The sequence below is a fragment of the Triturus cristatus genome, chromosome 1_2 (assembly GCF_964204655.1).
Source record: "Triturus cristatus chromosome 1_2, aTriCri1.1, whole genome shotgun sequence".
Taxonomy (NCBI): Eukaryota; Metazoa; Chordata; class Amphibia; order Caudata; family Salamandridae; genus Triturus; species Triturus cristatus.
In genome coordinates this window covers 1085459799-1085477331 of record NC_140580.1, presented here as the reverse complement: position 1 = coordinate 1085477331, position 17533 = coordinate 1085459799, and the positions used below count along the sequence as shown (strand labels likewise).

General features: G+C 45.7%; 1 protein-coding gene across 1 annotated transcript in view; it reads right to left on the bottom strand.

The window, feature by feature from the left end:
- Positions 1-6684, bottom strand: part of UBAC1 (UBA domain containing 1) — a 189686-nt gene extending 183002 nt beyond the window's left edge. Inside the window, exon 1 of the mRNA XM_085613477.1 lies at positions 6405-6684. Within this exon, the coding sequence (XP_085469603.1) occupies positions 6405-6542 (138 nt within the window). The 5' untranslated portion in view covers positions 6543-6684. The remainder of the gene's footprint in view (positions 1-6404) is intronic.
- Positions 6685-17533: the final 10849 nt, after the last annotated feature.

Here is a 17533-nt window from a genome sequence, read left to right as displayed (position 1 = left end):
ATGGGTGCCGACGTAGGGAAAGGGAAGGTTTAGGCCTGGCACGTGGGGCACTTGCAGGTCGACATGGCAGTTTAAAACTGCACTCACAGACACTGCAGTGGCAGGCTTCAGACATGTTTGCAGGACTACTAATGTGGGGGGCACTATCAGTGCGTCGGACCCACAAGTAGCACTTGAATTACAGGCCCTAGGCACTCACAGTGTACTTTACTCGAGACTTATTAGTAAATCAAATACGCCAATCATGAATAACCAGTCACAATCATATTTTAGACAGATAGCATATGCACTTTAGCACTGGTTAGCAGTGATAAAGTGTCCAGAGTCCTAAAATAAACAAACAAAAGGTCAGACAAAATAGGAGGAAGGCATAAGGGTTGGGGATAACACGAAAAATGGGCTAGGTCCAACAATCTGTCAATCTGCTGCATTTCTGGACCATCGAAAAATGCACCAGAATGGCAGTGGCATAAGAATTTGAGATTCTGTTCTAAAGAATAACTCCTCTACATGTTTATCTGTAGAAAACAGGAACCATAGTTTCTCATGCCTCAGTGTCTGACACACACTGCACCAATTACACTGCTGTGTTACCACATAACACATTTTACTTTACACAGCATGGTCTTGTATTTCAATGTACATTATAGAGTATGTGTACAGCTCCAAGAATGCAAATGTATCAGCCACATCTTTTATTAAAAAGTCAGTCATTGATAATAGGGCACATATAGCCCTTTAAAAGCAGAATGCTCTTAAACAGTATAGCCAAATAATATTGTATTGTGCTTCTTATCACGGAGTCATGCTGAAAACAGTGCTGGAGATTTAAAAACCTGACACCGACTCAAATGGTTATAGTACTATACCAATGTTTAATGGCTGAACAGTAGTTTAAATGCTTGGCTAACTTATGGAAGATCCATCTGAAGTGAAATTAACTAGAGAGGCTGCTGCTTCCAGCTGATCCTCTGAACAAATAAAGCGAGTGTCACTACAGACCATGTGGGAATGATTAGTACTCGCAAGGGGAAAGCTTTCCAGGTGCAAATGAAATTATCATAACCAGGGGCTAGTTAGCACTTTGCACCCTTCAATTACAATCAATCAATGAACTGTAATAGAAATCAGAAATGTATTTCTGTAGTTACATCAACGTTTTAAACAAATTTTCACTGTTTTGGAATTCTCAAATATATTGAGATGTGTTTGAGGTAAACTACAAAAATCCGTTTTCACATGTATAATTGTAAAAGTGCATAATTCAGCTTTCTTTCTCACATGTAATGCAAATGTGAATTAGCCCCACTTGACAATTTTTTATGCACCGGCAATGTAAATCCCCCGAGAAGACACCATTTTCACTCCCATCAAATATTTGGGTACCTACCCTTCACAGCTGCAGATTTTCATGCATTTCCAAGGAGACAACCACCAGAAAATCACTGTCAAATACCCGCTAACGTATCAGTTTGGGAGTGACCACTATCTTTTGACAGGCCGGCCCACTAATGCTCACAAAATGTTTTTTTTTGTGGGTTTAAAAATCTGCTATTGCGGATTCTGTAAAATCAAGTATGAGGCATACCCCAATAAAATCTTTTTGTGCACCTAATTTGAACTTAACAGCACAAGAACCTTTAAAAATCAGAACTAATATGCATCATTCACAATTGTATTGATACCTACAGCTACCAGGACTTGATGTTCCCAAGCCTGGGTTCCACTTCCCAAATAGATGTATTCCAGGAGTGTAGTCTTGGTTCACTTCAACTAAACCCATAAAGATTAAGCCACTGAAAATAAAGCTTTGTAAAAGGAAAACCTAGAATTAGGAGAGTCATGTTACAGCAATACAGATAAATCTTCTTACCCTGGTTATGGATTTAGGTTTAAGGCAAACAGATCTGAAGACATTACAAGCCTTTTATTTCCATGACAGACTCCTACTAAAAAGATCCATTGATCCTGAACATCACCTAGAATATAAATGCCATGTTACCTCCCGATCTTCTCACGAGTGAAATCTTCCATTTTATTGTAATGTATAGATCAGGGAAAGAAACAATGGCAGGGGCCAATAGAGTTCAGTGAAATGCATACCTAATTAGCAGCACATAGCTTCATCTATTTGGATTTCACGATTAACTCTGAACCTTTGCTAGACTATTTTTGAATATCCAATGGTCTTCACGCACAACGCTTCCATTACACATGTGGTGCACATAGATACTGGTTCTATACACCAAACAATAACATAATGGTGCATTATCTTATCCAACACACAATTCTCTTCACATATAGATCGATAAATCAATGTGTAAAGCAATTTTCTTCCAATATCGCCATGTAATCCCAGCAGCCTTTGCTGTACTCCCATTGTCCCCAAGAAATGGCACCGGTGAACAGACACACAGCAGGTCTATGGTTTTCAACTTCCAATACCCAATGTAGGCACACAGATGCAACGTGCCAATTGTAGACCTACAATGCAGTGCATGTAGGAATTTTGTCCCAAAATTCCCACACATACACTCCAGTGCCTTTGGTGAACAACCTGACTTTCATAGCCATAATTAGAGCTCCAGCGGTCTTTGCTGTTCTTTCATAATCCCCAAGCAATGTCACCAGCGAAAAGACACACAGGATGCCTACAGTTTCCTAATTCCAATACCCGATGTAGACACACAGATAAAGTGCCAATTGTAGACATAGAATGCTGTGCCTACAGGGATTTTGTCCAAAATTTTCCATGCACACATTCCATCCCCTTTGGTGTTCTTAGCCATGATTAGTGCCCCACATATTTATTACACTTACTTTTAGGTGGATACAGGTTTACACATCGAAGGAACGCAATCTGGTTTCAAACAACAGTCTGCTTTCAGTCACACATGGGGGCCGATTCACAGAACTAATCGGAGATAAAATCCTAAACTTACTACTTTCAGTATTCACAGAAGGCATCTAGTAGTACTAAAGTTAGGAGTTCTAACTTTACTACTACTAAATGCCTTCTGTGAATACCAAAAGTAGTAAGTTTAGGATTTTATCTCAGATTAGTTCTGTGAATCGACCCCATGGTACCTGTTTTATGCAACACCAATGCCAATATTTAAACAACTCTGCTGGTAAAGTCTCTGCCAAACTGAGGGCACTAGGCCAAGGTGGTGTGAGGAGATATTATGGTAGGCTTTTTCACGAAGGAATTGGAGAAAGAAGGGAGGCTTGTGTCAGCCAAGGTAGAAAAGGACCTATCTCTGTAAAAGGCGGTGTCAAATTGGGAGGCGTCTGCATTAGCTTGCGTAAGGAAAAGGCCTGTGCTAATTCTAGGTAGGCAGAGACCTGGGTAATTGATTAGTCTGTACCTGGTTTGCCATGTAACACTAATTAGATGGGGGAAGGGTGTGTAAGGGAATTAATGATCTATCAGGCTTAGGAAGGGCCCGTGTCATGCAAGCAAGGATTTATGCCACATGGATATGAAACAATCGCAATGGAAATATCTGTATTTCTCAAGATGAAATTGTCAGATAAAAAAATAAATAAATTGGGGGCTATCAGCCTGATTGGTACCTATTGCAGTGTTTAGAAACATTCCCATATTATGTAATAACTTATTAATCTGCTTTTCAAAAGTGATACAAAATGGCCAGATTCCTTCATATTGGAAAGGAACAATTATACACCCAATCCTTAAAAAGGGAAAAATAAATGATCCCAAAAATTATCACCTCCTAGAACTTCTGGATGCTGTAGGAAAGATATTTTGAAAATATGTACTAAACAAATTATCCACCTGGGTAAACAATTAAAATCTGTACTATCGACATCATCGCCCTTATACTGCTAGCAACAAAGCAATTCATAAAAATAAAATTCTCTAGCTTTGTTACATAGAATATATTACGACCTTTTATAAAGTAAACCATAGTTTACGTACATTTATGAAAATGGGGAATATATAATCACTTGTTGATACATCTTATAAACAGATTTACACAATGATACATGGTTAAAAATCAAACTGTCAAGCAAGAACAATCTATTTCCCAAGATGTATGTGATGAATGGAGTAAAGAAAGGGTGCATCCTAGTCCCACTTCTGTTCTCACTATATTGTTCAGATTTATCATACTTAGATTCTTCAGATGGTCTAAAACGAAAATTAAGCAACCATCCAATCTCTCATTTAGCCTATGCTGATGATTTAGTTATCTTATCCAGTCGGTGTAAAACGTCAACTTTAAAGGCTGAAAGAATTCAATTCTGAGAATGGTCTAACAATAAATCTACCTAAAACCAAAATAATGTCCAAGTAAAACCACAAAACAAACAGGCTGGAAATTAGGGGAGGAACATACTGCTGACCTAGTTAAAATAAATATGATTACCAAGTAATAATTACGGATAATAAACTATCTTGAGCTCACTATATTCTTAAGAGAAAACAGAAATCAAACGTTAAAATCAAATCAGTCAAAAGATTTGAGAACATCTATGATGAAAGAGCAATAAGACCTTCAATTATCACCTTTAACTCCATGCTCATTCAATTACTATAAACTTCATCAGCACCTAACCCTTTAAGATCACTAGAGCTGAATAAAATCGACAAGCAAAATATTAGAGCCCTATTAAATCTTACCTCATTGCCACACCCTAAATCATACATGAAATCAATCTCAACTCATTACTGTTCATATCGATTAAACAATGTCTTTGGCTGTAGCAGAACCAAAACATCTTAAAAAAGTCGATCTTTGCTTAAAAGGTAAATCAAATAATAATTTGGAACTACATCTAACCAGTTTCTAATTGTCTATAGCAGAATATAATGTTCCGCAACTGAACTTGCTTATCAGTATGAACAGAGTGAAGCACAAAGAAATAATAAGAAACATTCTGAGGCAAAAGAACTAAGAAAGTGGAGTATCATCATTGTCAAAATGCAAATATTCTGAACACGTCTTAATCAACAGTAGGGAAAGAATACGTAGATTCATTAGATTCACTAATGAAGTTGAAATACCCAAGACTTAGACTACTGTATATTCCATTACCACAGTTTTAATTACAACACTTCTCCAAGTGAATGTAGGCATTGTAGCTATAAGGATGAGTCCCTTGACCACATGAGTTGTTTGTGTCCAAAATCATACTTGCAGATAAAATACTTACGTGGTCCATTTAAAGAAGCAAACATAAGGTCAATCAAAGAAGTGACCATGTATTGTTGTACACTACAAACTAATTCTTTCATTATCAAATGTACGTTGTCTATAAATTTGCACAAGTCTTCTAACACGAATGTAAACCTCTGCGATTATAAAAGGACATATTTTATTGAAGTACAGGATCACAAGGCTGATATTATTTTGTACATAATGCCCTTCACCTGTTCTTTCAGTTGTCTGTTTATCTTAACTGTACTATTTATTGTAACTAATTAGTTTAAATACATTAAAATCTATCACCAATTATAAGACCAGATTGAGCCTTTACCAGTAATTGTTGTGACAATTTCGGTGGGTCTGTCTCAGGAAAGTTTACTTGTCTGGCTAGGAGTGGCTATGGCAGGAAGGGGTGGGCACCATGTTGAGGGAAGGAGAGGTCAGTGTGAGCCTGGAAGAAGCTAATGCCAGGCTGAGGATATAAACTTAGTGCCAGTGAAAGCTGCCCATTGGCTGTGTCTGGCTAGTAAGCCGATGCACTTAGGTACTCTTCACCTATGGAGGGACCTGTGTGAAGGATGAGGCCAGTAAAGGGAAATGCCAGGCTGAAGTAAAGATCATTCAGTAGCTATCTGGGAGGGTTCAGTGTCAGGCTGAGGCGAGCAGTGGCCAGTGGCACTGAATGGTACCTGTCGGATTTTGAGAGGCCTATGGTAGGGAGTTGTACCTGCAAGCCAGAGAGGGGCATATGTTAGCCGGGGAGCCAGGGGGGCTGAGCGATTCGGAACGAGACTGATAGAGGCGAATGGCAGGCTGAAGTAGGAAGGATTACGATGGGAGTGGCCACTGTCAAGTTGAAGGTTGGCAGTGGCTAGAAATGACACCTGTCAAGCCTGTGTCACAATGGCAGGGCCATGTCAAGGGTCTCTGTTAGCCGGAGATGTGTTAGGATGAGGCTGACAGAGGTAAATGGCAAACTGGGCCATGGGGAATCAATATCAGGCCGCGAGGGGTTAGTAACAAGCAGAGGGTAGCAAGGGCTCGTGGCATGGAAAAACACCTGTCAGATTTTGAAAGGTCGGTGTTGCCCCGGGAGGATTATGTCAAGGACTGTACTTGTCAGCCATGGAGGGGCCTATGTGAGGCAGAGGGGACTGTCAGCGAGGGAGCTAACTGTGTCAGGGTGCGCCAGGCTGTGTGCTGTGCCTAAGAATAGCTGGTTGCCCTTACGTGCTTGAGGCAGCGCTCCTTTAGCCGCTCGATGCTGCTGTCCTCGGTCACCTCCTCCAGCCACTCTGCGCCATCCATGGTGCATACGGTGACCCGCAGCACCTTCCCGGCGAAGATCTTCTCCTCCTGCACAAACATGGTGGCCCCGTCTCAGGCCGGGCTTACGAGGCTCCGCCTGGGATCCATGCAAGCCGGGCTATACTCCCCGGCCGCCTCACACGCCTGCTGGCTTCGCTCCCCGCTGCAGGCGGCCCTGCGCACTCTAACCGCCGGAAGCATACCACGCGGCATGCTGGGAACGGTAGTTTTTCTGTAACACCACAGTCTCCGCCGCTGTCATTTCTCACTATAGGCAGTGGAACAGAAAGAGGACTTTGCAACCATCTTTCAATGGAATGAGTCCGTGAACGAAAGAGAAGAAATACGTAAAATAATATCAGAATTAAAGGCCGGGAAAGTTGGAAACAATAATTAGTCTAGGCTACTACCACTGCACCTTCTGAAACTACTGTCACAGTGTCCTTGTTAGAAGTGCTGATTAATTGTGCACATCGATAACTTTAACAACATTTAAAATCAACGGGAGCGTGATATCTACAGACAACTGCAAACCTTATTTCTTAGCACTTATGTGTAGACTTAGTTTTGTACATTAAATCTAGACTCCTCCAAACTATTTCTTATTTCGAATGATGCCTACAACTCTATAATCAGGTGGTATATTAGTACTGCAAGGCTACCAAATTTTCAGTTTGCTTGTGCGTGACATTACCAGGATTTAAGAGGGTGACACTTCTAATGAAACTTATTCATGATTAAAATCAAGATGAAAAATCCATGTAATATGATAAATATCAGAAAGCACCCCCAAACATGCCAGCATTTTAGAAGAGGAAAGTTGGATATATAAAAAAAAAGAATCAGGTGAATGAATTTCCTCTATTGAATTATAAATAACATACAGGCAATTTTAGGTGGGAGACAACGAAAATTAAGCCATTTTGAGTTTCAAAAAGCGAATCACGTCTATTAGCATGTATGTATCTTTTTTGGCACAATATGAAACTCTAGAAATAGTCTTGAAATAACTACAACATACATGTCAACATTTAAAAGAAGTACGTGGGAAATTTTAAAGAACTAATCAGTAGAATGTATTTCCCCCGTTGACTTGTATTGAAGCAGAGGTGATTCCAGGCAGGATATGTAGATCTTCCGGGGTCTTGAATCCAAGACCCCTGAACTGTTTACTCTTGGGTTACAACATAATCATACAGTAGGCAGTGATAAGTAAAATACAAGCTAGTGCCATTTACTTTTTGTTCAAGTATACTGCTTACTTGCTCTGAGGGTGAATGCTCTACGGAACCCAGCTCATTTATACATGCAAACAATTTAGAACAGGGTACTGGGAGGTTTTGGAAAAAAAAATGGGGAGCTTATTTTTCCTGTTGACTTCCATTGAAGCAGAGGTAGTTTTAAGGTGGGAGATAACAAATGAAGCCATTTTTGGCCTCATAGATCGCGAGTCTCCTGCCTGAATTAGGTCGATTGGCATATATATGCTCATTGCGTCACCTCTTTTCATATTTGGGCTCCTATTATGTCATTATTGTAGTGTGTGAGTGAGCAATGACGGAAACCTTTTGGCTCCTGATTGACTCTGTAGAACAGTGACGTAAGCGTTAGAGTGTAGTGAAGTGAATGCAGGTTTAGAATGTTGGGTTCGCGGTTACTCGCAGAATAAAGAGGTGTTATACAAAGCTCCATGTGTAGCGTTGTTATTAGCTGGTACCCAGGCTGTGGAGGATGCTACAACTGGTGATGAGATAGGAATAAATAACCCGAAGACTGACAGTGCTCTCCCAGCGAGTTTGCTGTGATCAAGCAAACTGCTTGTGCGTGCCACTTGGGCCGCAGTCAAAGTGCCGAATCGACACTGCTTTATGTGGAGTCAAAGCGCAACTCGAGCCTGTATAAAGCATTTGAAGTTAATGAAAGCTTCACTGAGAAGTCTACATATCGTTAGCCAAGACCCTGCTGGAAAGGCCATAAAAAGAGGTACTGTGCTACTGTGCAACCTAAAGCTATACATTATATGGAGTAAAAATGCTTAGGGAGGATGCAACCAGGTTTTGAAAGAGCAGCAAATAGCGACATCAAATTGCAAGATAATGCTGTGAACAGAAGCGCTGGGAGGCAGAGATCAATCAGGTGTCAGGCAGTACAGAGAGATGCTTACAAGCAAAGCAATTCAAATACAAGAAATGGTTATCTGCTTACCAGACTGAGTAAAGAGAATCATCATACCACAGGGCTGGGTCGTGGGGCCCCAGAAGGAAACACCTGGGGTTGTGTTTGCAGAGCCATCCATTAACGAAGCGGCATACCACCTCAGCTAATGAGTGGGGCTCAGAACAACACTAGAGGTCTCCGAAGAGCAGAAAGCCGATCAGAATCGTGAAAGTTTGCTTTTCCAAAGGAGACCAAGAAGGAGGTCACATTTCCTATAATTATCAAAGATGACCAAGAGGCCAGCACATCCCAAAGCCTCAGAGATGGTCTGCATAAACAAGATCACCAAGCAGTGTCAGAAAGAACATTACTTTCCACATCAGTAAGTTCCACCAAATGGTAACAATGCCGCTGCCTTCCTGAAACCACCAAAATCATTTGATACAGCCAAAAAGCTGAATATTGGTAACAGATGGACTGCTTGGATAGAGACATTTGATGAGTTCATTGATGCACTAGAAGAAACAGATAATAAGAAGATTATCAAATACCTTAAGAATCTAGCTTGTGAAGGTGTAAAAGAAGCCATAAAGAAAAATGCTGCAGTTTGACGAAATCGCATGCCTTCAGAGCAAAAAAGCCTTGAATTTCAAGTTCAATCCAATGCCAACTATAGATTACGAAAGGTACATTTTCAGTTAAGAATGAAAGAAAGATGGGGGTGTGGCTAGCAGGTGACAAGCTCCGGTCCCGGAATTATTATCCGAAATTTACTGACTGCCCCCGGCGGCCCAGCATCTATGTGAGGAGATGTACTGCTAGCGGAATTCCTGCTGACTGCAATGATCCCCTTCGCAGATCTGTGGAGTATGGCTGTGAATCTCCCAACATCCCAGAATGCACCCGAGTCGGCCGCCCAGCTTGGAGTCAATTAGGCCTCTGAGCACCGGACTCCCTTGATGCTTTGGGCCGCGCTGTGTCAGAGTGCGGCGGGGAGCCCCACAAAGCGAGTACCCCGGTTGACGGCCTGCCTATGGAATTGCTACTGTCCTGTGGCGGGAGCTGGTGAAGGACTATCAGAATTCTAGCGGAGGTGACTGGGGTCTTCTCCACCCCCTCCGCCTGTACCTCTGCAGCTCTGCAGATTGCTGCTCCGTCGTGGCACTGGAAGATCCGAGCTCGGTGCGCGGTGAGTGCGGCAGCTGCGTCACAGACCTCTCTGTTCCCTGGTCGGGCCCTGCTTTGCTGTGAGGGAAAGCGGACACCTCTGGATGTTGCCTTGCAGTGGCGGTGTTGGTAAATGCTGCCTGGGGTGCCCGCACCGGCGATTTGCTGCCTGCTTGGAGAGGGGAATGGCGGCCTGACTCTTCTCCTCCCCTGCTCCATCTGGTACTGTGAGTACGCCGGTTGACACTGGGCCCCTGCTCTTTTTGCTGGCACTAACCCGCTGGAGATGAAAACAGCACTGGACGGGGCCTCATAATACTAGTCATCCCTACTGCCTGATCGCTCTTGAGATTTAATTGATACGGTTCGCTGTGTCACATGAGGTCTCTGACTACAATCTACTATGAGAATTGTGCTTATCTCCGGCGGTGAGTGCTGGGGAGTTGGTGTCCCCTCTTCCCCCCCCTTTTCCTATTCTCTGCTTGCTCCTTCACTGCCTGAAGCTACTGAGTGGTCTCCTATATTGAGCAGTGAGAGTGTTGTTTGTTCCTGTGACAAGTGTTTGCCTGCAGTGTCGGGGGGAGACAGGGTCTGGGGAGACACCAATTCTTGGCTGTTAGTGCTGGTGGATGCTCCCTCCTCTGTCTCATTGGTGGCTTGACCCCCCTCCCTCATCGCTTGCTCCATTCATGTGCCTGGGACTGTTTAGCCACTAATAGTGCCTGCGGCTGGTGGGGTGTGCCTACCTTGCTTCTCCAGACCAGCGTTATCAATCAACCATTTTTTCAGGGTGTCTCTGTCTATAGCCTACTTACTAACAAGACCGACCTACAGTCAGCAATGCGTAGAAATAAAACAAAGACGACAGCGGACTCGAGCCGGGCCGGCTCGCCGCGTTCTGAGACCTGCTCGGTACAATCACATCGGACTGATGATGGCACTACACCTTATCCTCCAATTGACAAGCTGGACATGATCCTTCAGGAAATCCGTGAATCACGCACAGCTATAGCGCAACAAATTGGCACCATATCTACCAAACTAAATTTACTTAAAGATGACCATAAAAAACTGGTGGATAAAGTACAAGTCTTTGACCACTCGGTTTCCACACTACAACCGCAGGTGGGGGAGCATGGTGTACACATACAGCTGCTGCAGCAACAGGTTGAGAACTTACAGGCACGAGCTGACGATGCAGAAGGTAAGGCCCGTCGTAAAAACCTTCTCATAGTTGGACATTCGGGAGGGGGCTGAGGGGCAGAACCCCATGACTTTTATCGAAGACTGGCTGAAAACTAAGGTGGCCCCCATGGGCCTCTCAGTGCATTTCACAGTAGAACGGGCCCACCGAGTCCCTATGCGAAAACCTATTCCTGGTGCTAACCCCAGACCAATGTTGGCCAAAATTCTAAATTACAGAGACCGCGACCACATCTTGCAAGCAGCCCGGGATACTGGGCCTATTCTTTTTGACAACACCAAAATCTCCATATTTTCAGATTACACACTGCAGGAAGGTGGAATCTGACTACACGGTTGCCCCCATTTTTTTCCGGTGTTTTAATGGTTTTTGACTAGTCTGGCTGGGATCCTGCTATCCAGGACCCCAGCCTATCTGCTTACTCCCTTAAACAACTTGGAGTGAATATTAGGTGCACTAGTGATTGGATACTGTATTACCTTATGAGCCCCTAGTATATGGTACCTTAGGTACCAAGGGCATAGGTACTTCACAGGCCTACCAGGGGCTGAAGCATGTATTATGCCACCCCTGGGAATCAGACTAAATCTGACACCATAGGCCTGCTACTGCAGCCTGGGTGAGGTAGTGTTAGCACTCCTCACTGAGATATAGGTTCCCTATATCTCTCCTTACACACACATATAAACCTATCAGTCACCCCTAAGGCAGGCCCTATCAATCCTGAGGGCAGGGTGCTTGGTTTCCATGTGAGGGGGTGCCTCTGCCTGAGCAGGGCCCCTCTGCAGCTCTCAGAGTCCATTCTCTGTGGCTGTTTGTGGATGCGGTTAAACCATATACTCTTAAGTGCATTATAACCTCGCGGTAAATGCTAACTCTGGGATGGCTGCATCAAAACATGTCGTGTTTGGTGTCAAACGCTTTGGAATCATACCCCCACACCAGTAACTGGTGTGGGAGTAGGATCCCACCCTTCTAGAGGGATAGACATGTACCCACTGTGGAAACACGGTAGAATCCTGAAGAGCCCTGGCATCACAAAATGGATGCCACCAGTCACAGACACCCGGCTGCCCTCCTGCTGCTGACCGAAACTCGCAGTGGAGGAGACCCAACAATAGGCATCCTGTCACAGGGAGGTGTAACCACCTCCCAGACAGGATTTAGTGTATTGGGGCTGGGTGGGTGCACTCCTAGACGGCTTTGAAGTCCTGCACTGGGGGAGCAGTAGGCACCTCTGTGCATATGCCAGCTCAAACCGGTTCAGGGGCTACCTGCCCCTGCTCTGGTGCGAAACTGGACAAAGGGAAGTGGGTGTAGCCACCCACTCCCCTGACCCTCCCATAGGTGGGGTCATAGAGCTAGTCCCTCCCTTCATTCTAGTATAAGTTAGGGAACCCTTGCCATTGCAAACTAGATATCCCTGGACGACGCTCTGAAGAAGAATCCTGGACCTTGGACGTTCCACTACCTCTGGAAGACTGAAGAATCTCCCTTGGAGTCAAGGAGTGACTCCCCTGCTTGGCAAGCACCAAAGCTTTGAATCAACGGTCGCAAACTTTCCCGCTCCCGCCGGAGTCCGAAGTCCCTGCAGCCCTGGAAGTGGATTTCCTGACTTCTCCAAGGCCATCGTGAGTCCCCAGTGACGCTGAGGCAAGTGGACCCCACGAGTGATGAGGAGCCGCAATACCTGGGTACCAGGCACTATTTTCGAGTGCAACCCCTTCACGATGTTCTATGAACTTGTGCATTGGACCACGTGTGGTCCAAGCCTCCAGTAGGATTTCCTCCAAAGATCAGAGGCCTACCTTGTCCAGAGTAACCGTGGGCTCCTGGTGAGTGAATCCTCTCAAGGCGTCTTTGTGATCCCTTGCCGGTTGGCTTGTGGGTCCCCAGAAGACTTTTCTACAGAACCAAAGGGCTCCTCTGATTGCTCCAGGCCTGCCCTGACTTACACTTGCTGGGTGAGTCCCTCAGACCTTGCTGGTCTGCACCGCTGACTTTTTACACTTTCCACATGACTTGCTGTTACCAAGGCTTGTTAGCTCCAATCTGGTCGCCAACACTGCAGTAGGCTGCAGACTTTATGGGACACACCGAATCCAGCTCCTGGTTGTCGTCGACGCCTCCTGGACCTCGTGGCTGAAGAGTCAAGACACCCATGATCACCTGAAATCACCCGACGACTGTGGGCATCCATCTTCCTTGCCCCGGGTCACTGCCAAGTGACTTTGAACACTGTCCCCTCTGCTTTCAGGTCTTCCTTCTTCTGAATCCAGCCTTGGATTCCACCAGACACTTCTTCTGTCGTCACAAGCAGCAAGACTTCTTTGGCTTCCATTGAAAACGACGCCGCGACCCGACACCAAAAGACACCTATGCATCCGGCTTCCCTGGGTGAGGTAACTCCAGCACTACGGTGCTCCTGTGTGTGTTGGCTCTAGAACTACTTACCCTGTAAGTGACTTTAAAATTCCAACCGCGACGTGCTCCATTGAAGTCAATTAGGATCCGCGCCTGTGTTCTCACACTGCATGCGTCTCCCGTGGGTCCTTTACTTACCTGCCTTGGGTGGATTAGTGAGGCCCTAGCACTTCTGAAGGCCCTAGGCCTTGTCCCCTCGCAAGTCGATATTCCTAAGTCTCTTTTTTAGTATGTGGTCTGGTACGCCCCTAGGGCCCCAGCCATATTTGTGCTTAACTTGTTGTGAAATGTTGATTTGTGCCTATGTCCTTGACTTCTAATCTCATAAAGAGATTAGTAGTGTGTGTCTAGGAATAAATACATATATATTTTATATATATACCTGCGTGGTGTCCTTTCATTTAGTAATTCAAGAGATTATAACGTAAAACAAGCTGCTTTACATTCCTCTAAAGACTTAGTGTAGGAAGGTGGATATCTGACTATGGTTACCCCCAAATTTTTGCCTAGTGTCTAGCTGGTTTTTCGACTTAGTTGGCCTGAGATCCTGCCATTCAGGATCTCAGCCTGGCTGTTCTCTCTTTAAAATGGACTCCATGTACCCTAGGTACATACCCAATTGGTTGGATCACCCTGTCAGCCCCTGTACCAGTGTACACTAGGTACCCAGGGCATTGGTGTATCTAAGGCCTGCCAGGGGCTGAAGCATGTATTATGCCACCCCAGGCTTGGCCTAACAAATTTGACACAACTGGCTGATCACTCAGCTGGGGTAAGTTGGTGTAACCACCTCTTACTTAGGTGTAGTATACCTATACCTAACCTTAAATGGCACACCTGGTAACCTATAAGTCACTCCTATGGCAGGCCTTAACAATCCTGAAGGCAGAGTGCTTGGTTCCATGTGAGATGGTGCTCTGGCATGAGCTGAGCCTGTCTGCAGTGGTCGGAACAACTTCCTTCTACTGTTTCCAGATATCGTCATACCATATACTCTTAAGTGCATTATGAACCTCGCGGTTAAATGCTAACTTTGGTTTGGCTTTATCAAAACATGTCGAGTAAGGTGTCATACGAATTGGAATACTAACCCCTCGCCAATTCTGGCGACGGGGTTAGCATTCCACCCTTCTAGAGGGACACGACATGTACAGTACCTGAAACCCGGGTAAAATCAGACATAGCCTCAGCTCCACAAAATGGATGCTGCCACCACAGACACAAGTCTGCCCTCCTGCTGCTGGGAGTCCTTCCAGCTTGGGAGGTGTGGACAAAGGGTTTCCTGCCAGGGGAGGTGCGTGCACCACCCCAGACAGGATTTTGTGTATTGGTCAGGTAGGGCTTGAAAGAAACCAGACATGCCTGAGGCTCACAAGGAGCCTCGGTGCATATGCCAGTTCAATCCGGTCCTGGGGCACACCAGTCCCGGGCCTGGGGCGAGCTGGACAAAGGATTGGGGGTGTAACCACCCCCCTTCCTGGTCCCACCCTTAGGGAGGGACCTAGCAGGTAGTCCGGCCCCTAGAATCCGCTTAAAGGTAGGAGCTGTGTCCTAAGACTTCAGACATCCTGGAATCAACTTGAAACTAAGAAGAAGACAGGAACTTCGACGCTCTGCCGCACAGAGGACTGAAGCCAATCTCCCCTGTGGTCAGGGAGTGACCACCTTGCTAACGCAAGCACCATCCAGCGAATCAACGTCTGCTTTGCCGCCGCCTCCCACCGGAGCCCGAGCCCAGAGACTGACAAGACCTGGACCTCCAGACCTCTCACCGCCCGATCCACAGTCCCTGAAAAGAGGAGACCCGTGGAGGCACCGAGACACGTGGAGCCAGCCATCTTGAAAAGACCACGACAAGCTGCAAGTGCAACAACCGAGGCTCCCTCCAAGTTGTGCTTTGGGATCTGAGAAGCCCAACCCTCGAGCAGCATCTGCACCAAAGGTGAGCCCTCCAGCATCTCCACGATCTGCGTGGGGCCCTTCTGCATTTTGCCACTCGACGCGCCTAACCGGTTGCTGGCCCGCTGGCTAGTGGCCATCTTGGCGACGAACTCTACGAAATACACCGCTGGTCTGGTTGCTCCAGACTGGCCCTTGCTCCCCTCCAAAGGAGCAGTTCCTCTGACCTTGCTGGTCAGAACCATCAGCTTATTTCGTCTCCTACAACAATTGCTTTTGCCAAGGCTTGTTTGCTTCGATCAAGTCGCCGACACCGCCGACAGCGAGAGCCTGTGTGGGACAGCTCGTGACTCGACTCCTGGACGTCGTCGACCTTCAGGGACCACGTGGCTGCAGAGACAAGCTACACCTTTCTTCCTGTTTGCACCCGACATCGCCTGGTACCCACCTGGTGCCACGCTGGTCACTGGCTAGTGACTGTGAACACTGTCCCCTCTGCTTACAGGTCTTCAACATCTCCGATCCACTCTTGGATCCACCGCATCTCTTCCGGGGCGACCGCCTGCAGCATCTTTGACTACAGGCTCCATTGAACAGATAGAAGAAACCCGACGCACTTCGACGCCTATGCACCCGCTTCCTGTGGGTGAGGTAAAGCTGGCACTCCGGTGCCCAAGTGTTGAGAATCATCTCTAGTGTCTGTGTTTCCAATCTTAAGTTCCTAGGTCATCCGGAAGATTCCTTTTGCAGTAACTTTGTACTTTTTACGCACCCATTGAAACCTATGGGAGCTCGCGTGTGACTATTTGCTCTGCACACGCAACCCGTGGACCTCCTGGTCACTAACTGAAGTTAGCTCCTTGTAGGCCCAGCGATTCTAGAGGCCCTAGGCCTTTTCCCTTTTCTGTTCGTGGTACTTATACCACTATTTTAGTATATGGTTTGAGTGGCCACCAGGGCCTATCCATATAAAGTGCAACTTCTGTGTATTCTACTGTAATCTTGTTTGACAATTTGTGCTCCTGTGCTCATAAAGAGACTAGGGGTTACTTTGAGAAATAAATACTTATATATTTTGAATATATATCTGTGTGGTGTCCTTTCATTGGTATAAAAGGGGGTTACATCTGGTAAAACAGCCTGCTTAACACGCTTCACGAGTTTAGCCTCAAAGACTGCTTAGCCTACGCTACCACTAGGGCAGCTAGTCCGAAAAGGTTGACTTACAACCACACCATAAGGGTTGCTTGGCATGGTACAAGGTGGTCACTTTAACTAGTGAACATCATATACCAGGCCAACTTCTCACATTGGTGAGCAGCGGTTGGATTTGAGCTTGCTGTGTTTTACCATTGTAATCTCTTGGTTACCAATTGAAAGATCACATAGGTACCTGTAGGTACATATAAAACAAGATTAGATATACATAAGTTCTACTGAACTTAGTTGTTGTAGAGCAAAGGGAGTAGCACACCCTGACTACAACTACTAGATAGGTTTAGTAGGTAAACCCAAGTGTAGGTAGATTGCAACACATCCACCCACACTTAAGAGCAATGGCTGGGGCAGAGGGGTCCACTGTACCCATCTCTGTTGAGAGTGACCCCCGAGGGCACCATCCATCTTTGCTACCCTTAATCAGAATGAGCTCAGGCATTTGGCAACTCTTAGAGGCCTTAAACAGCCCAAGAACCCTACCTCTGCTGAGCTCAGAGAACTCTTGCAAAATGATGAAAATCAAAGAGAGCTCAAGAAAGCTTCCCAGTTAGCCCCCTTAGGGACAGGAACAGGAGGCCCCCCTTCTGAAGATGCTACCGAGGTACCCCTTCCCAATAGTAACCCCTTAGATGAGGTTCCTACTACAGAAGATGAAAGTGAGAAGGGTACTGATACAGATGTGAGTGAGGATGAAGGGAGAACTAGCCCAGTGCCAAGTGTTATACTTGGCCCAGCTAAACTAAGGCTATTGGGGACTGACAGTGGGTTTACCCCATTGGATCTCCCCAGTGGACTTAACACAGGGCTTGGGAGGCAAAGGAATCGCTCAGGTGAATCCAATACTTCCCATGGCTCTAGAGGCTCTCAAGGTCACTCCAGGAAAAGGATGACCACCCCTCAGAGGAGGGAACATGAGGCCAGAATGCAGGAAGCCCAGTTGAGGATCAGGAAGCAGGAGCTAGAAGTAGCCCTGATGGAAGAA